The sequence below is a fragment of the Poecilia latipinna genome, unplaced genomic scaffold (genome assembly GCF_001443285.1).
Source record: "Poecilia latipinna isolate Pla-1442-1.1 unplaced genomic scaffold, P_latipinna-1.0 Scaffold47, whole genome shotgun sequence".
NCBI lineage: Eukaryota > Metazoa > Chordata > Actinopteri > Cyprinodontiformes > Poeciliidae > Poecilia > Poecilia latipinna.
The window spans coordinates 168,950-189,815 of record NW_015112663.1 but is presented as its reverse complement, the minus strand read 5'-3'; the positions used below and the strand labels follow the sequence as shown (position 1 = coordinate 189,815).

General features: G+C 38.8%; 2 protein-coding genes across 3 annotated transcripts in view; both read right to left on the bottom strand.

Moving 5' to 3' along the window:
* The window catches only part of LOC106958153 (nicalin-1), a 12,009-nt gene extending 9,501 nt beyond the window's left edge, over positions 1-2,508 (bottom strand). Inside the window, exons 1-7 of the mRNA XM_015049929.1 lie at positions 2,401-2,508; positions 2,007-2,169; positions 1,676-1,866; positions 1,448-1,592; positions 793-890; positions 600-677; positions 356-460 (exon numbers count right to left, since the gene is read on the bottom strand). Of these exons, the coding sequence (XP_014905415.1) occupies positions 356-460; positions 600-677; positions 793-890; positions 1,448-1,592; positions 1,676-1,866; positions 2,007-2,145 (756 nt within the window). The 5' untranslated portion in view covers positions 2,146-2,169; positions 2,401-2,508. The remainder of the gene's footprint in view (positions 1-355; positions 461-599; positions 678-792; positions 891-1,447; positions 1,593-1,675; positions 1,867-2,006; positions 2,170-2,400) is intronic.
* Positions 2,509-3,958: 1,450 nt separating this feature from the next.
* Positions 3,959-20,724, bottom strand: fam219aa (family with sequence similarity 219 member Aa). 2 transcript variants are annotated; one of them, XM_015050024.1, is made up of 6 exons: positions 20,448-20,724; positions 14,440-14,536; positions 13,217-13,310; positions 12,549-12,629; positions 9,594-9,669; positions 3,959-7,799 (listed from the first exon to the last, which is right to left on the bottom strand). In XM_015050024.1, the coding sequence occupies exons 1-6, from the start codon at positions 20,505-20,507 to the stop codon at positions 7,641-7,643; spliced, it is 567 nt and encodes a 188-aa protein (XP_014905510.1). In that variant the 5' UTR covers positions 20,508-20,724; the 3' UTR covers positions 3,959-7,640. The 2 variants fall into 2 exon arrangements, with proteins under 2 accessions (XP_014905510.1, XP_014905520.1); XM_015050034.1 differs by having other exon boundaries at positions 9,615-9,669; positions 20,448-20,720.
* Positions 20,725-20,866: the final 142 nt, after the last annotated feature.

Below are 20,866 nucleotides of genomic sequence, written 5' to 3'. Positions count from 1 at the left end.
CGAAGCTCACATTATGCCTTCACAGGAAAGCTGAAGTGAGAATAAATGACAATGGGTCGAACTGGGTTTTAACCGGACTCGAGAAAAACACCCCAAAACCAGACATCATCTTCCTATTTATAAATTATTTTGTTTCATCCATTGAAATGTGAATAAAAAAATGTAGGTGTAAATACTTTGTTTTAAAGATTCTGTACTTGTTGATCTTCCACTGAGGAATTCAGCATCCTGGTTTGAGGCATTAAATTTGACCAATCGACGCCATATTAAAAACGCACATTCTCACTATTTTCTAGTTTGGCGTTATTTGCAGTCGCAGACGCTTCGTCATGACTCGTGAATAAACTCCAACTCACTGTGGTCTGGTAGCGGAGGTGCTGTAAAGTTTCTGGAAAAGACGCGCCAGCTCCAGCAGAATGGTGACTCCGCTGCCATTAGAGTCTGCTCCGTATGACAGCCACTGTTTTACACAAACACACCGGGTTGAACTGAAAGACCTGAGCTTTTAAGCGGGAGGAACGTTTCAAACCAAAGTTGAAACCATTTCACAGGTCGACGCTCTGAACTTGTAAGTGGAGCGTTTTTAATGGCCAACCCACCGGCGCGAGTCCGTAGGAGTCATAGTAGGCGGTGATGACGATGGTGGGAGCATCCTCTCCGGTTCCAGCCAGCACACCCTGCACGGACCAGACAGGAGCAGGACTTTAGGGGAAAGGTAGTTTTTAAGGAAAGCGTAAAAGATCCGTTTGAAACTTCCAGTAGCCAGTATGTTATTTCAAGTTGAGCTTCTACCTCCAGTGTGGTTATGGTGTTGTCAGTGATGGCCTTAATGGGGTTGTTGTTGCTCACTAAGATCTGGAAGGCCGTAGCAGTGACCATACTTCGAAGAACTGCGGACAGTAAAAACATTTTCAGTAAAATGTTTCTGAAAATGAAAAAAGAAAGTCTTTCTGTCTCTCTACAAATTTACCATTCATCCTGTGGCTTCCTCACTCAGGGCCAGGCTTTAGAAAGAGTATAGAGGCAGTTGGACCATGGCCCCGTTTTTTGGAGGGCAGCAGAGTTTTGTTTTTTCTTTCTTTTAATGAATGTGTGTTTTGCAAATATTGTACTTTATTTAAAAACTACAAAGTTTTAGTTGATTTCTTTGGGAACAACATGGAGCTATTGGATGTAATAATTCTACCATGCATCACTTAATACCAGCTGATGCATACTTTTTTACAAAAGCTGATACATAATATTTATTTATTTTTTCATGGACTACTTTTTTTTTGCCTCGAAATAAAGATTTTCTTCTTTCTTTTACTGATTTCTGTCCTGTAATTTGTAAAGGAATTTCTCCCTATTGGATTGGTTCCAGCCAAGGAGCCCACATCCTTATGAATCCAGCCCTATTCACACACATCTACCCGTCCATCATCTCAGCACACACTGTCTGCTTTACCTCTGACAAACATGGATGAGGTCCGTGCAGCTGCTGCCTGCCTCACCTCCTCATACATGTAAAGCAGCTGTTCATCCTCAGGAACAACATAGACTGGAGTGAGGGTTTCTTTCTGCAAGGCCTCGTTCTCACTCACCATGAATGCCTGAGACGTAAAGCGAGTGTTTTAACCAGCTGGAATCTCATTTAATCTGCTTTTAGAGCACAGACAGCCTTTCCGGGTTTTACCTTTATTGTCTCGTGTGGAACGCCGGAGATATTTTGAGGCAGTAGGATCAGCACAGCAGCAGCATTCTGTCTCAGGGCTTCAAAGTATTTCTCCACAGTGAAGTCCTGAACCTTCATGATGACACAACGGCGGGTCAGCGACGGTTCGTCGGCAGAGCGCGCCTCCGCCACAACGATCGCTCCGCGGCAACCTCACACAACGAGGCAAAGCAAGGCAAATTAAACACGGTGATGCGTGGTGCAGGCAGCATTATGCTGTGGGAATGTTTTGTTTGTTTGTTTGTTTGTTTGTTTGTTTGCAAGATGCAAGACATCCTTAGCTTGATCCTACCATGTTTCTGCTGCGCCAGGTTGTACTGCTGCATCCTGTAGGCGGTGAACTCATAGGAGGACATGGCAGGGAGGGCAGAGCCATGCAGGCACTGAACACAGAGCAGCAGCCAAACAGCAGCGCTGCTCAGCAACATCATGCCTTTCCCGGATGTGATCCCAGTCTGTAAGATGAGGTGGTTGATTAACACAAGACTACCAGGAGGAAGCTACAACCAAATGTGTGTTTGCTGGAGAACTTCAGCAGAACAGAGAAGATAAGACACCAGTGATTTGATCACGCTCTGAAATATCCTACTGATTGGAGGAAAAGATGAGAAACTCTTGTCTAAAGCTTCCAAATGGAGCTACCACTAGTAAGTAAACTTCTACTTAAATATGGGAACACTGCTTACCTTTCTTCTTTCACGAGACACGACCCTCAGACTTCTTCAAAGCCAGCATTGCATCTTCCAGCGTGACTGCAGACTCCTGCTAACTCCTGGGACTCAGAGCATGTAGGTAAGCCGCCATTCACCATCTGCTCCCAGGGGATCAACTCCAGGCTAATCGTGTGCGCCCCACCCCCAACCCCTCACACTCTCTATGCCTCCATCATGCTAACTACAGGTTTACATATAATCACCACCAGCGTGAGTAAGTTTGGCACTTTTATCAAAATGATTTACGTTGTAGAAACAGGAGCTGGAGTTGAATTTATTGTGAATTTTCTCTACTCCATTTATGGTCAGAATTATACGTACAGGCTCAAATATTTACATACTCCCCCTGAAATAATTGCTTCATAGGGTTTGGATTGTCTTTGTGTTAAGCTGCGATTTTCAATGGAGCTCGAAGGCATCGGTTTTCAAGCAGGGACTTTTGTTTTTATTCTTTTTATCGTATCTTGTTTCTCAGTTCATGGTGAGATGAAACTTTCCTGTGAAGCATGAAAATGCTATTTCAGCATCTTCCAGTTCGTCATGGGCTTTAATCCTGGTGGTTCCTAATTTGCTTTGTTTCTATTTTATGATTATACATAGGGATGCTCCAAAATGACAGAGCATTACTGACTTTAAGTTTCCAATATATCACCAGTTTAATCATACTGGTATTAAAAATGATCAATAGCTGAATATGTGTTAGTAAACCAGGGAACTCCAGGGTTCCTACATGTTTTTCCTTTAAGATTTTAATATTTTTCAACATTTCTTAATTATTCCAGCAATTTTTATTTTTAAAAAGTGTTTTAATTATTCTACAATTATTAACTTTTTTGTTTTTTGGAATTTAAATAAAATTACTTTGGTCAGATTCTATCATAATCTGTAAAAAGTGTCAATTCTTTGGTTGGCATCAAAATCAGATCAAGTTTAAAAACTTCTAGTGTTTTAATGGGTTTTTTTTAATTATTTAATAACAAATTTTAAAAAAAGTCTGGAAAAAACAGTATTTTTTTATTTTTTTACCAAAGTTTTTTCTTCTTCTTTTATTTGTACTTAATTCGACTTGGAAGAATTGCAGCCAAACTCCATAATTTTCAGACCAACCTTGGGAACTTTACAAATTCCTGAAAGTAAGATCAAATATCCAGACCAGGAACTTAATGAAGGAAAAAAAAAAACATTTGGTTTCTTTGCTGAGGAAGGTATTCCCAAATCTCAGTGGGATGTAGTTTCATATTCAAGCCAGTATGTATAACTTTTAAAAAATATATACAGTAAATTCGCTGATTTTGCATCATTAAAAGCCTAAAATAAACATGACATTCGCACTGATGATAAGTGGAAGTAAACTTTTGGAAGCGCTATCTGTCATCTCTCTGACAGAGCATCGGTCCACTTGGCTTCATCTCCTGAAGACAAATTTCTCAAAACACTCTGAAGAGGCATAAAAAAATAAAAGTAAAAAAAAAAAAACGACTGCACGATTGTTTGGGAATAACAATGCAATACAAGGAAAATACACAGAGCATTGAGATATCCATTATTTATTTTTGATATGTTGCACTATACACAGAACTGTAACACTGTTCAAATCTAAATGGAGCCAGTTCACAATCATGTCATGACAAGCATCTGACAGATGAAAAAGCGCCTGTTTCTATAGAAATTAATTCCCACAAGTGAAAATAAAGGGGGAAAAAAAAAACAAAAAAAACACACAACTCATTATTCTGGACTCAAGGAGTAAGTGAAGCTGTGCCCTAACCGGCACAGGCCTGGCTTTGAGCATTCAGGGGGACGCCGATCATGACATGTATGCATATCCAGTGAAACGACGATCTAGATGGGAAAGTAGCAGATAGCACCCCTTCTCCTTTTTTATTAGTAAAAAGCCTTAAAATCGACTCATCTTTTATTGCAGAAGTAAAATTTCCAATTAAAAGCATCCTGAATGTGCTATTTTTAATTTGAGAACTTTTATTCAGTGGGGAAAAACATGATATGAAGTACTTAATGCACACTTTGCTAACTTTTGTTATTAATGAGTGACTTCCTGTTTCCTTGCTGTATGAAATGTCTAGCAGGTGGCCGTTTCCCTCATTAAACTGAAAAGATAAGAAAGCTCGCAATTTCAGAAAGACAAATATGTGTTCATTATCACAAGTCAGGAAATTACTACAAGAATATAGCTTCTCATCCATATCTCCAGTCAGAATGGGTATTAAAGCTTTGAAAAGATAAATAAAAAGGAAAACTGAAGTCAAAAAGGTCGTACAAGAAACCAAGTGTACCTTGTTACAATGTCCAGTGAGCAGAAAGAAGGTAAAACAAATTGTGGATGCACTGATATGAATGGTCAATAACTTATATTTACCGATATGCAACATATTTCCCCAATCTTTCTACACCGTGAAGTTGACATTGCTTCTCCGTTACAATTAGCCTCCAGTCCTGCGCTGCATCCCTGTTGTCTGATCAAACAAATGACGACACATCAGCTAACAGCGAAGGTACTGCACATATAATGTGCTTCGATAAAAAAACAAAACCCTATAAGGCTCTTAAAAGAAGTACTGCAGTAACTTTCTGTGGGAGCATATGCTATTGCAATAAAAAACTAAATCATTTTAAGGCTTTTTTTTTTTTTTTAACCAGAGAAGGCGCCACCGTCAAAGAAACGATTTGTCTCTCCTGTCACCTTCTGTTATTAGTAGCTAACAGTCCTTTAGATCATCTCTACCCGTAACACCTGATAACGTCATTAGGATGGCTTACTGAAACAAAGATCTGCAAATGAACAAAAAAAAAAGTTGGAATAAAAAACAAAATACAATTTTCTCTATTTTTACACTATACAGTACCATAACTTAATGTATTTGTATATGTACAGTACACACCATCTCCATTCAGTGAGTATCCTGTTGCTTTTGTTCCTGCTGCTCTGTAGATTTTATTTTTTATTTTTTTGTATTAAATTGTAAAAACCCTAAAAACAACAGGATTAGTTTGGACCAATATGGAGTTCAACCTAAAACACACCAACTGAACAGTTGGAATAACTAAAGAAGGTGTAAACAAGTTTAGACTTTCCAAAGTTTAAACAAATTAAAAAAAAAAAGTTTGCACTGCAGTGTTAACGCATACTCTGATTTGTTTCCATCTACTTTTTTTTTTTTTTTTTTTCAATGTGAGCGCGACATGAGGATCATTATTTTCAAAGGTGTAACAACAGCGAGATTGTTCAGCCTAAGACTCTGAGGTGTGTGAGTGGTTCAGACATTACGTAAAAAGTGTACATTACTTCTAAAGAAAAATTAAGAAGTTCTTATTGAGATACTTAACTACGAGAAGAATGGCATAAAGTATGAAATGACAACCATTTCTGGTGCTACAGGTACAGCCTTTTGTCCATAAGATGCACCCTACACCAGTATTGGCATCCCTGGTAAAGATGTGTACAAATAAAATACGTTTCTAGGACCCTAAGATGACACGTTTTACTACAAATGACTCTTATTAAATATGAATGCATCTGTCTCAGTGGAACGGCTTCTTCTCTTGTACTTTACATTTTAAAGAGTCCCAGATGACAGTTTTTGAGTCTTTCCGCAAGGAGTTTTTGTCCGGATACTCTGGCTTCCTTTCGCAGTTCAAAAGCATGCCTGTCAGGGTAATTAGTCTTACTAAACTGACCTCAGGACTGTGTGTGTGTGCGTGTGTGTGTGTGTGTGTACATGCATGGGTGTTGCGCCACTGTACCACCTGCCAATTAACCACTAGAAAAGCTCCAGCTCGGCTGCAAACATGATGGGTAGATGGTATCCACACGTCGAAGAAACCTACAGTCAGGGATTAACGTTCCTCGAAAGTATTTAACTTAAAAAAAAATATATATATATATATATGTACATGTATGTATTAGGAAATTCTTCAGCTACATTCATTTTATATAAATTATTTCAGGTGGTAACGTGTGTGTCAGCTGTGATTATTTCCTTCATTATGAAATTTGAAAGATGAATTTAGTTTTTTGGTTGTTGTTTTTTTTTTAGCACATCTTTACCAGGGGTAATATTACTATTATTTGGCCACAATTCAAACATCAGTATATAAAACTAAAAACATACAATTCTAAGCCTCTGTCTTCATTCATTTCCCTCATTCATGCATACAGTCTATGACGTAACCTTCAGTGTGTGAGAATGCTCTGACACGGATTTACGCTGCGGTGCTTTTCTCCCCCCCACATCTACTAAAATGGCAGTAGGTGAACCTAAACGATGTTCCATTTCACAAAGCACACAACGTTTCTTCAATACACGGAGTCGGCTGCGGGTCAGTAGAATAAAATAAATATCTGCACATCTGGCATCAGGACGCAGTGTAAACAGGCAACATGCACTTTTCTGCTTCTTATAACTAAATATAAAACAGATATAAGCAGGACAAGATCTCAGTATAACAGACTGACTGGTAGCTTAGTGTTAGAGAGGGTGAGCACTAGTGTTTCATTCACGCTGCTTTTTTTTTTTTTTTTTTTCCTGGGCATGACCGAACTCACACACGTCGTTTTTTTGAGTCTGGTTCTCACGTACAGGGGAAGACGAAGAAGCAGACCAGGTGAAAGAAATGAGAGAATTGGAAATAAAATGGCCTCGTTCAAACTCCTAATGTCCTATATTCCGTCATATTGGGTCGCAAATTATACACCAGGAGAGGAAGTGGAGTGTCTGGACAGCCCACTGACACAGTAATGACAAAAAAAAAAAAAAAAGAAGCAATTTGGCCGATTCTTTCTTGTCCCTTCTTGTCGTTTCTCCTCTTCTGCAACGTTGCACAATCGTTTTATGCAAAAAAAGAAAAAAAAAAAAACAACCCAAAAAAACTCCCCAAGCAAGAGCTACAACTCGAACAAAGGAGAAGCAAAAGTAGCGTTGTTTTCTTCGAGGTAAGGTCTCTGCCATGAGTTGAATCCATCCACGCTGAACCAACATCGCAGACGTAAGACACACAGATCCTGCCATAGGAGGAACATGCACAGGTACTGTACATATTCAACTTTTCCCCCTCCCCACATTCTCTTAGTTTTGCTTTTGCCTGTTTTTCAAGTCGACAGTTTGTTTTTTTTTTTTCTTTTTTCCTCCTCGATGCCATTCTGTTCAGCAGCTGGCAAAAAAGAACATTTAGGGATGAAGGAGGAGTGGGGGCAGCTACTGGATCTGGCAGGCTGTGGAGGGGGCGGCCTGGCAGCACATGCAGGTGGGGTTGACTGCTTTAGGGGGGATCAGATCCAGGTCCTCGTCGTCTGGAATCTCGTCAAGCCGGTACCCGTCCTTCAGCAGCTGGATGTTTAGGTCCTGGTTAATTTGCTGCAAAAAAAAAAAAAAAACATATAATAGGCAAAACTTCAGGACAGTTTTGTCGAAAATACTCTGTTGACCCTATGCTAAACTTTCAACATTTATAAAGAGCAAAAACTACAACTTGAGAACAAACACATCAACAGCAAAGACTCTAATTCAACTGACTCAAGATATCGAATCTGCATTTGAAAACAAACTGTTCAATGACGTGTTTACAGATTATTAAAGAACTCCTGATACCACAGATCTAAAAAAAAAAAAATCTCACTGGAAAAAAAGGAAAAACACTAATTTTGAGGAGTAGCAAACATTTCAGGAACTACCTCGATGAGAAAACATTCACAAATGAGATCCCACAGGGTTCTAGACGCGGGCCGAACTTGTTTTGCTTGCAGATGACACAAATGTCCGTCGTGCGGTGCAAAATTCGGCTGCGCCTATTTAGAATCTGCTCTCTTACATACTCACACAAATGTACATGCTGTAATTTCCGGACTATTTAAGTTTTACACGTGACGTCACGCTCTCCAGAACTCCGCCATGATGGACATCATCATATTTCCAACTTTTGTGAATACCGCCGTCTATGAGCCCCAACCAGGTGTGTGATGTTCACAGACAAATTAGCTGGACTCCAACAAGAAGAAACTGGCAAACACAACTTAGGGAAACAATTTCAGCTGCTCTGTTCAATGCCGTATTGACGTAGGTGCAAAGGGTCAATTGAACACATCTGAATATAAGCCACACCCACTAGCTTTAAAGGGGAAAAAAAAGTATGTATTGTTCTTGTCTTTAAGCCCCTTGTGTCCACGTTGCAACTTGAGATATTATATTTACGCAGATTTATTTTTTTTACTCTTGATGAAATACTCTTTTTCTGAACAGTGTTTGCAACACGGCTGCTTAAAAAGAAAACAATACAGTAGTCAATGATCGCTATCTTCATCTTGCTCCTATGCACTAGAACCACTAAAGTCGTCCTCTTCAGAGTCAGAATGGAACGACATCACACTTCCTCAATCTCTCTTTCACTGTCATTTTTATCTTGTTGCAAATTTGCTCGAGACTCACGCAGCAGTCCAGCTTTTCGAAACACGCTGGTGAAAATTTATATATGAGCCACGTTGCAGTGTTAAAAGCACGTAAAATAAAGTAGTGGCATGTAGTCCAGACATGACGGTACGTGTACGCATAAAAAACTACTATTGAAAGGCTTCAGTAACTCAATTCATAGTGTAAAACAAAACCTGTGCAAAATTTCAATAGCTACTAAAAGGAACAATATTTATCACTACAAAAGTGAGGTATAAAGTGAGCGTTGTTTATACATGTCAAATGACGAATCTGCTCATTTTAAACCGACAAATTAGATTTTATTTTTTTCAACCCAGCGGAAATACATGCTGCTTCAACCTACCACTTCTCAGTCACTCTACGTTTTTGTTTGATGAATGGGTCGTTTCTCTGGTCTTTTAAGTAAACAAATGACTGGCGCAAACAAAAAGAAATAAAACATGAAAGAAACAATATACAATCAAATTATTGTGGCGATGAGCGGATGCCACAGGCTAAAACCAAAAGATGTGCTACATGGGAAAGAACAAATGGGATAGGATAGAAAGGGATGAAAATCACGAAGTATTGACATGAGTGCTGTGTGGAAACAAAGTGTTGTATTGAAATGAGCGCACATTTGTGACCCAGTGTGACAGAGGAGGAGGAAGGTGATCACATGGCGATGGTTGTGGTTTTTTTGCCAGATGGTGCTGTGAAACAATATAATATTTGTATAAATACCTGGTCCCTCAGACATCTCACCTCGGCTGAGGAGTATCCTGATGAAGAGTATCTGGACATGTCGAAGTCATCATCACTGAAAGACAGGTGACATCTTATCTGAGACCCCAAAAAGATACAAATGGTACCATAAAAAAAATAAGATTTTTTTTTTAAAGTTGGGGTTCTACGCAGGCTTACACAGAAAGGAAAAAAAAATAAATAAATACATTTTCACGGTAACATTTTGTGCTCCAATCTTAAGCTCTCGCTGTCTGCTCTAATTGCTCTGTCATGGTTATTTTCCCTGCAGGTAGCCCTGATGGGATTATTTCTAACAATAAAGTTCCATGTTCACTCCACAGCTGCATTAACAAGATGAGCAGAAAAACGCTGTTCACTGTTAGAGACAGAAACGGCAGTAGATACAAACTGCATCATGTTCTTAAACAAGTTAGAAAAAAATATTGTATTTAATTTACTTTTTCAAAACACAACGTAAGATCAGAAACATTTTCAATATTACACTGATTAAGCAAAGATGTTTGCGAGGAAAGAATAAAGAAAAAAATGTAGATTATGTGCATTTTTTTTTTTTACATTACTTTATGAACTTTTCTGTCACCTGTGCACGACAAACTACAATCCACTGTTTGTTCGGACACCTTTCATTTTCCGACATTTTCTTCTTCAAAATCAGAGCTACAGCAGCTCGTCTGTTGGATCGGATCATGCGGGTGAACCACTTGTGAGTCAGTAAAGCGTCGGTGGTCCAATGCTCCTTCTCAGGACTTTATCATTGACCGTATGATACTGGAAACATCTGACGTTATTGTCGGTTTTGCTCTAACTCAGTCATCCAGTCTGCAGTTTGGTAACTGGCAGACTCACTCAAATCCCTATGCTTTTCCATTTTTAACAATGAAATGTTCACCTGCTGCCCAACACAGCAGACAGCACATATTTACATAGATTGTATAAATAGACACAATCTTTCTTTCTTACTATCAGACATTAAATCAGATATAAGATCCTGAAAAAAAAATAAAGAAAACATGGTTTTTGAGAAGTAGGAAACCTTCAGAAACTATCTTGATGAGAGTTCACCCGGGCGTAATGTTTGTTTGCTGATGGTACAAATATGGCTACAAATGTTCATAACTTTGCAGATCTAAAGGTCGCATACCGATCTGTGTGTTAGTCTATGAATGTGTATGCAGTTGTGAATTTGAATGTGTGAATATGGCTAGCGTATATTATTTTGAGTTGTCAGTATGACTAGGAAAGCACTATGTAAATTTAGACAATTTCAGTCCATTTACCGCTCATGCCATGAGGTTGAAGGAAGAACGCCTGTGGATGTATTTTAACAGAATACCTGAAACGAGCCACGTTCTTGTGAGACATCTTGGGGAAAAAACACGAAACAAGTCAAGGTATTTAGAGGAGAACTACAAGTGTGGTTCATCCTCCAGGTCAACTTTTAGACGTTTAAACAGTTGTTGTGAAGATGGTACATGAAGTTGGTATTATGAACGTTTTAAGTGAGAAAAAGTCATTGCTCCGACAGAAACTCGAAAAGGTGAAATTACAGTTTGCAAATGGACTCAAACACAAATTCCTTCATATTTGGATACATGTCCTGTGGTTTAACCACAGTTTAAGGGTTTGGCTATAATGACCATCATTAAATTTGGAAAGAAAAAAAAAAAGGGAAGAAACCTGAGAGCCTTTAAACATGGTGGTGTTGTGGTACATTTCACAAAACAGAGCATCACAAAAAAACATTATGTACCAAGCAATGTATGTGAGCCAAGGTAATACCAAACAGTATTTAAAAATAAAGAGTTCATGCAATTCACATTTTTATCTCTCTGTAGCATCTTATATTAGTGATTAGTGAGGAAAACCACTATTCACTACTAGAGAATATAGATTCTCACCTAAAACTTGATATTTGCTAAAGGGGTCTCACATTTCCAAATCCACTTCCATAACAGGGAGAGACTGAGAGTTTGAAACTCCAACCTTCCTTTTTGCACTTTAGTAGTCTATTTTTAAAGAGTTTCTTACATTTTATGGCTTTACTTTTAAACACCCAACAGACAGACAGACATCCAAGACTTAGTCATCGAGTCTCCTTTAAGCAGTGACATGGTAGTGGTGTGTTAAACTGACAAAAAAAAAAAAAAAAAAAAATCTAACTGAAAATAATCCAATTCTGGTGAACTGCTGAATTTCTCAAATCATCTCTGATCCTAAGCAGAAGAATACAAGAAGAAAAGCATGAAAGTCAAGAGTAAACAAGGTTTTAGAGCCTACAAAAGATACTCTACTGGGCTCAGATATGCAGAAAGCAAATTCAAGGCAGCTAAATTTGATCAGAATTTATGAAAATTTGAGAAAAAAAAATACAACTGCAACATTATCACAGAAATGCAGCCAGTTAATCTTTTTTTCCTCATAAACAAATAATAAGGCTATCTTGCACTTTAAACAGCAGTGTTGCACATGTATTTGTAAAGTGTTAACAATGAACAAATGGGTTGAGTTGTGAACAAGCCAAGCTAGTCAGCGAGTGTGTGACGTAAACTCTTTGGATCAATACAGATCTTGTTTTAAAGGGTTTGGCATTTACAAATGAAAGAAGGGGTCCACAAGTGTTGGGACTCATCTGGCAAAAATACAGACCTGCTGGTACACAAGGGGGGGGGAGGAAGGGCTCTGATAGAGCTGCTTCTGCCTGTCCAAATCCTCACCCTGCTGTGCTCTAATCCTGAGCCCTGGGAGAAGCTTTGCCCCCCCTTTTTTAGGACCATTTCTGTTAAGAAAACTGTCAAGTCGCTCCACGGATTAGCCCCGTATACACAGAAGGAGGTCTGCAAAGTTTAGCCAGATTCTCTTAAGGGCACCACCCTATAGTTTGTGAAGTGACTTGTCCGGCTGTAGAGGTTACTGTAGGAGCGGAGCGCTTACCTGTCAGTGTCCAGCGCAACCAGAGGCTTCTCATCCGGGCTCTGGTCTAAAGAGGAGTAACCTTTGTTTGGCACGACCAACCTATAAAAGAGCACAGCCATGTTCTGCATTAGAAGTAAAACACATTAAAAAAAGCCATCTTACAACAATCATTGCAAATATTTACATCATATAACTGAAAGAAAGAAAAAAAAAGCACCGTAGTTTGAACCAAGAGATTATCTCTTCCCAAAATTAATTGGTAGCATTCAGACAGCAGAAAGGGCAAAATTATCTTTTAGCCTCAGACAGTTTGGGTTCACACCAGTGGGCAGCGTTTCTCATATTCCCACTAATCCACAAGAGAGTGGGATTAGGTGCATGAGCCACTTGTCAACGCCGCAGGCTGCGCCGGGTTTATGCTCAGCGGTTGTGACTCCTTCATCAGCCTTCGTGCATTTCTCTTTCTTCGAGGAAGCCTTGCTGTGTCCTGATTGAATAGGTCGTAACGTTAGAAAATCTAGCGGCGTCTTCGGCTGACATGAAGCAATTAATGCCCTACAAAGCGGGAAGCACCGATGTCGTGATTGGCGTCTCGGTCGTTTGCAGTATTTTGCTGCGCTACTCGGCATGCTAATAAACCCGCTCAAAAATTAGAGCGGAAACAAAGACGCGAAGGAAGGTGCTACCTTGTCCTGGCGTTTTTCTTGGGTTGCTGATTGACAGGACTTCCCACGGTGCCATTCTTCACCGAAGCCTTCCTGGCAAGGTCCCTCTGTTTCTCTAGGCAACAAAGGATGTGAAGTCATCAGTAAATAAATCAGCACAGCAGGACACATTTTCGAGAGTTGTATCATTTTGGAAGGGGGGAAAAGTGTTAAATGAGTGAGTGCTGCAGTGTTCAACTTGGTAGTGAGCACTGGGAACCACTGTTACCTGCTGCGTCTGGGCTACAACACATTTTCGCTTCTGTTAAAATATGGGGTTACATTAGGGTAATGTCATTTTTAATCTAAAACTAAGATAATCTGTGGATGGTAATCAATACAAATGATACAGTCTCTCTAAAAAATGTTACACTTTTTAACATTTTCTTGATTTGTAGTAAAATTAAAGCAAAACATCTGAAATTGATGTAGTTGAGTCCACCTGTTATTTAATCTCAGAATAAATCCATATTTGCTATTCTCAGAAGTTTGTTAGAGAACATTAGTGAACAAACAGCATAATGAAGACCCACGAATGAACACAGGAGAGAAAGTCTGAGAGAAAGCTTGCAGGAAGCTTAAAATCTGGGTTTGGTTGTTAAACAACAACCCAAATATCCGCAGACCTACAAAGACATGGGCGTCTGCTAAAACGGACTGGCTGGGAAAGGAGAGCGTCAATCAGAGGAGCAGCTCTGGGAACAACAGCTCAGGAAGGGAGAATTTGTTGACATGATAATTATTACTATTAGTAGAACTGACCTTTATGAAAAAGTGGTAAGAAGAAAGTCTCTGCTTAAATAAACGTATAAGAAGTCTCATTTGAACTGCGCCACAGGCTACTTAGGGGACACGGCTGAAATGTGCATTAGTTTGGCGTCCATTTTAGCCCACTTTTTTTTTTTTGTGCGCCCAACATACAAAAAAATGGGAGCCAACATCTAAAGATTAATCTTTTACACCTCTTTTAGAAATAAATTCATTAATACCGTCTAAGAAATACTATGTGATCCCAATTGTTGCCTTCACTTTTACAGACCGCATTTAGAGAAGTAAAGCACTCCTCATACCGTGGTATCCCATTTCTGTTTTTATAGCTCATCACTCCTCACCAGTTTGTTAAAAGCCTTCCATTTATTATGGCTGCTTATTGGTGACCCCTGCGATATAAAATGTGTGACGATTTGCAAGGAGGGCAGCAATACCTATCTGGACTTGCAGTGGGGAGGGCTTGTAGTTCATGGCCACGCTCTCTCCTTTAGGGTCCGACGCCGCCTCCAAAGTAGAGGATGCTGCTGGGTCCTAGGAAAAGAAGGAACAACCACTCAATGCAGAAAGTTAGCTCGTAACACTAACGCCCACGTCAGCAGTTGGTGTTACCTCAATTTATCAGTACGTAACCCTGTTTGTAAAAAGTGTTAGGTAAAACATCAGTACATTCTGAGAGTATAAACAGACGTGATGATGCTTGTTGTTGTTCATGAACATGCATTTCACCAAGTGACACAGAAAGCGATGGCAGACATAAATCCAAAGCGTTCTGAAGGGCACCGGTAATTTGGACTTGATACAGTAAGACCAAAAGCCACATTAAAATATCAGGGGAAATATTACGGTAGGGTTATTTTAAAAGAAAATATTTAATAAACATAAAATAAATGTCATTAACCAATTATTTGTTCTTGACTGAGTAGTTCCGGCTCCTCCGACTCCCCTTCGATCGAGCTGTTGTTCTTCGAATGGTGAGCAACTAAACGTCGTTTTTTTTCATCAATTGTGCGAAGTGACAATACGTTCAAAACGTGTTTCAGAGGATACGGCGATTTCCACAAAAGCCACAAATGATATTTCCCTGCAGTGGAAATATGCAGGGATTCACTGCTGAATCAGAGAGATTCAGCAGATTCAGCAGTGAACATCTAAGTCAGACTCAAAAAGTCCAAATCTGATTTATCACAAGCCTAAGGAGATGGGACAAACGGTCTTCTTCGGGGGCCCGTTTGTGTCTCTACTTGAGCCGTGCGTAGCAGCCTTGGCTGCAGCATCAATGGGCATGAATGTTCAGCCTATGCTGATGGCTCGGTCTCTTTTGTGCATAAACGAGTGGCGATGATGTGGCGAAGCGGCCATGTAAAGGAACAGAGGGGGCTGCTGTTACAGCCATGGCTTCCCCAGACTGGGAGCCGAGATGTGTTTGGCCTGCTTCAGTCACAGAGAGCGCATTATGTTGATTCTACAGGCGTCTCCTTGTTGCACTCTGAGGAACTTCGCAAGTCTCATGACTGCTGACTGTCAGGCTGTTGGGTTTCAATAACTCCAGCGATCTACTCCTTTATTCCTAAGGTGTTCCTCTGAGCACACACATAACCTGTGGAAAAATACTCATTTTAATAAAATCTACAATTTAAGATTTATAAAATAAAAGAATTATAGGCCAGGGAATGTCTTTGTTTCATTAAAAAGACATCAAGCTACAAGCATCCCTGAAATTAAGTCAACAAACCGTTGCTTTAACTGTAATGAGAAATGCCGCCCCGATTATATGCCAGTATCACAAACCGACGGAGCTCATTGAGTCTCACGAGGGCTTGATGAAAAATTCATGAGAAATTAAGTGGGGATAGCGAAGAACTTATTTTGCATATAAATTTTTATGTCACACAATTAAAAAAAAAATAAAAATGGTCAAGAACAAACTGGCTTCACAGCTGATTTTAGTCGCAGCAACAAAATAGAAGACTTGACAATACAGTATTACAGGTGCCAATATAACATTAAAGAGAAACCTGGAATGTTTCACAAGTAGTGGATGGAGGTTGATAGACATTTACAGTGCCTAGGATAAGTACTAGCTACATCTTAGCACGCTACCATCACAAAACTCTTTATGTAAATTTTGTATTAGGGCAAAAATAATAATAATAATAATTACACCACTGTATAATGGGATGAAAATGGTAGGTTTAAACAATTTACAATTAAAATATTTTTACATCTGTCATGACAATAAGAGCTAAAACCTTTTTGGGGTATGTCATTGTCAAATTTGCTCATATATAGACTGACATTTTTACCCATTCCTTAATAAATTACTCACGCTTTAGCAGATTGGATTGAAGTGCTTATAGACATTACTTATTGGAATCTCCAAGTCGAGTTCTAAACTGGATCTAAGTTTGGACTTTGACTGGGCCACTCTGACACATGAAAACAGTATGTTTTGTGGTAAACCATTCCATTTTTTTAGGGTTGTCCAACCTATTCTGAATTCTTGGGTAGACTCTAACAGGCTCTCTTCCTGGATTGTTCTGCGTTTAGCTTTTTCCATCTTCCAATCACCTCAGTCCAGGTAAAGCTGTGACAAATACATTTGGATCTCCAAGTATTTATTTGCTAAAACACCTATGTATCACTTTTCTTCTCCTTTGCAATCAGGTCATTAGCAGCACTTTGGAAAACCTGACTGCACTGAGGAGGAGATTCAGTCATTTGATTCTGGTGTGTTAAACTAGGAACTAGCTTAAAATGTACAGGACACAAAACCCCTGGATTTGAAGACCACTGCTAAATAAAATCTTCACAAAATGAAATGATGTTGGAGGTTGTAATAAAACAAACTGCGGTTCAGTTCCAGAGTTGTGAATAGCTCTGCAAGGATATATACATCATTGCTAACAGGTATATTTGAAGGGACTCGTCAACATAGCCCAGGCTATAAGATAATAACAATTTGCTTTTTTAGCACTAGAAATTAGCAAGAAAAGGCATGGATAGAAAATGCTGGCTTGATTCAATAGGAGCTACTTAAAAAAAAAAAAAAACTCAATGAAAAGTAACAAATTTGTCAACATGATAGCAAGGAGTGTTTTGTTAAAAATTATGTTGTAGAGGAATCAGGCACCAACTCTCCATATAATCCTGTTATTTGTGAACCCTTCCTTCTATACCCCATTGGATTAGTTCCCCACAACCAAACCTCACAGTCAGGAGAAAAAATATATTTAAACATCTTATTTAGTCATTTTTAAATAATTAAATAAGATAGTGCCTTGGCAAAGAGAACTTTTGATAGATTTGAGACTGATATGTTGAATGAGATATGATTCATGACTGATAAGATTTGGATGCTTATAAGCAGAGCCTTATCAGTTGCTCATAATGACAAGAGAGTCTTTATTAAGGCCTACACTGATGACTCAAACGTGTTTCCATACTGACTAGTCTGCCATCTCTATGAATCCAGACCTGGAAAACAAAAATAAAGGCAAACTCTATACTTCTCCAGACGGTATAGAAGCCCTACTGTGGATGCTTTTTTTTAAGGTTCAGCCTTGGACATCGGTGTGTATCTATTTTCTACCTTGCGATGGGATGAGTTACCCATGTCAACTTCATTGATGGCCTCATTTTTATTTGTCAGTGACGCTTTTTTCCCCCCCCTTACATGGGAGACTTAATGAAAGCTGCAGCTGTGAGCATGATGCCCACAGACAGGTAGAAAAAAAAAAGAAATCTCAACACAAAGACAAATTAATCCCACTGCATGAAGCACATTACGAGTATTTCCTTTCAGATGGCAGGCCCTTTGCTTTAGATGATTAGGCTTACCGTTGTGTTGTTTTTTGTTTTTTTTGTTTTTTTATTATTCCTTTCCACCAGAAAGATATAATAATGTTGGAGGATGAAAAAAGGAATCCCTTTGATTTTCTTTTTCTCTCTAAAAGAAACTGGTGTGAAGTGAAACATATTTTGTATTAAACCGTCTGTGCCTGATATTAATTTATTCTATTCTGCGTCATTACTAGGAAGCAGGCACACAACAGAAAATAAATTTAGAAGTCTTTGTAAAAAAAAAAAATGTTGATAATGATAACTTGGAATTCCTCAAAAGAATGATTGGCATGAAAATGGAGTCCTTTGAGGAATTGTGGCTTGGGAAAAAAAAGTACTCAAAAGGGATCTAAAACAGCATATTAAGCACAGAAGGGACTCAGGTTTCCTCCGTTAGCATCTGCTGTGCAAGAATATAACCTGAACTATGGATAGGACTATGACACCTGGGGCAGCTCATCTTATTTATATACATTAAAACATGATATATAGCCCTGACCTACAGCATAAATTTACATACAAATACTCTCCCTCAAGATGACATTTGTGCGCACATTCAGTGCTTTGCAAAAGTATTCACACCCTTTTAATGAAGGGTGTGAATACACAATGTCAGTGTTTGCAATAATTTAAATAAAAAATCCAAAATGTGTGTAATTAAACCTCAGCATAAATTCAGCGGTTCACTTGAACAATGCAACCTTGATTATACAGCCAGAGCTACAAATGCAATGGTTTACATTGAAGCATATTCACAAGACCCAGTCAAAGCCCAATCCTAATTCCAGCTGGGAATTTGAAGCAAAGCTTGAAAAGATATGTTCATAGAAAAATCTCCATCCATTCTGATTGATCTTCAGCTTTTTAGCAAAGGAGAATTTCCAGAACAGTCAGGAGTGCCGAATACAAGCCACGCTATTCAGATTTTCATTTGTGAAATAAAAAGTATGCCATGTATCTTTTCATCCCTCATTATAATTATGCAAACGCCCAATGAAATATAGCCGAAGCTTATAAAGTTGAGGAATGTTAAAACGTGAGCGAGAATGCTTTCACAAAGCACTGGATACCCCTCAGCGCATCACATTTATCGGTTTGTCCTCCTGTTCACATGTTGAAAAGCTACATGGCTGCTGACACAGCATGAACTCTAAGCAATTGGTAGGATTACACCTTGCAGCCACCCACTGACCAATCTCAGTGAAGGATGATATATCATGTGACTACTGAAACAAACGAATGCTACAACAATCTTCTAACAATTGCAACAATGCCAGAGACAGTACAATATGATTATGAAAAGCAGGGGCACATGAGCGTAAACCATGAACCATTCCAGGATTTGGTAGTTGTACTTAAGGTTTTTCATGCTCTATAATGTGTGGTTGCTTATAAAATGTATATATATATATTTTTTTTTTTTTTGCAATTTTATCTTTCAGAGACAAGCAACATAAAAAGGGGGCAGGCGATGATTACTTCACTCAATGTTTTATGTAAGAACTATTTCTGTGTGAATTTGGCAGGTGCCAAGTGCATTCATGCAGCTTGGGAAGCACAATGGGGTTATTAGCATCAAAATGCATGACCATGTGTGCCACAGCACCTGCGATCTTGTTAGGGTTAGTGTGGAAGCGTAACTGGAGCAATTCTTTGAGAGGTTTGAATAAGACAATACTAAAAAGGATCCGGTGTCGTTTGAGTGTGATGTGATTATTAAAAGAATGCTAAGTGAGAAAACTGCAGCTACAATCCAAATATCAGATTCTGAAAATCTAAAGTAATCTAAGAGGATGAAATATTCACCATGTTGGACGGTGGGATGCATCTGATTGCTTTGCTAGAGCATGAGAACAGGATGAGCACATCAAAAATTATTTATAAAATATAACTACAGTTGATAGAATTTATACAGTAACTCTGATAGGTGTTGTTTAAACTGAAATGCAAGTTAACTTTAATCCCATTTAAGTTTATTTAATTATGTAATAAAAGACAAAAACTTTCTTTATTTGCAAAACGAGCTGTGAAAACAGTTAGCTATCATTTCACAAATTTGGAGCTTAACCAATTGGTGTAAAAATGTGAAAATATCATTCTGCATTGCATCGCCTAACGAGTCCAGCTCACGGCGAGGACCCACTTCACGCGATCTTTTGGTCTGGTACCCATCCCGACCAAAATAACACGTCAGTCGATGACGAAATGTAAAAACACTAAGCTATGACAGCATTGATATAAACAAGCGCATATGACGTGGGCTTTAAACACTCACGATTTTGACTAAGTGCGTAGTTAAATTACTCAGATACAGAGGGTTGAACGTGCGCTTACTCATGAAATACTACGCGGACATTTTTTTTTACTAAATAGGGAGGATGGTAATCGGCATCCTTTTTTTTTTATCTTTAGTTGGTCGCTATATCCACCCATCCCAGGATCCATTGTATCCCAAAGCTGCAAATTACTATACGTTGGCTCACCAACATAATATCGTAACACATCTCTTACAATCAGCCGTAGAAGAGAGAAGAATCTCTTCATTTGAATTCAGTAAAGATTAATTTGCATAATACGATGGGTTTTGTCTTTCCTCTCTTACCAAAGGCTGTGTCTCTCCGTTGACAGGAGGCACTTGGAACCTGTCGATTTCTTCCATCATTTTGGCAAACTGTGACAAGACAAATTCGGTAATTTAAATATAAATGATCAGTTTAAACTGAACTAAAGTCGGTTATTGATGCTCAGTCCGTCGGGATCCTGCGTTTATCAGCATAATAGCGGCTCCTTTTCCTCCATCCCGCTTGACAGAGGTGACTCGACAGCAAAGCACCAGTAGTACCGCCCTACTTCCGGGTGCATGGAATATTCATGAAGATCTTGTCCAATCACAGAGGAAAACACACGGAAATACGCAGATCTGTTATTTACTCCGTTATAATCTAAATATCAACCTGGGATGTTTTAAAACTCATATATTATTTTTCAAACAATGTGATGATATTATATTTTAACTTGAAA

Excerpts from the sequence above, each read along its gene's own strand:
- fam219aa (XM_015050024.1), bottom strand. The coding sequence starts at position 20,507 with ATGATGGAAGAAATCGACAGGTTCCAAGTGCCTCCTGTCAACGGAGAG. Across the intron at positions 13,311-14,439 it reads CCCACTGCAAGTCCAGATAG|AGAAACAGAGGGACCTTGCC; the intron begins GTATTGCTGCCC and ends TTTGTTGCCTAG. Across the intron at positions 12,630-13,216 it reads AAGAAAAACGCCAGGACAAG|GTTGGTCGTGCCAAACAAAG; the intron begins GTAGCACCTTCC and ends GCTCTTTTATAG.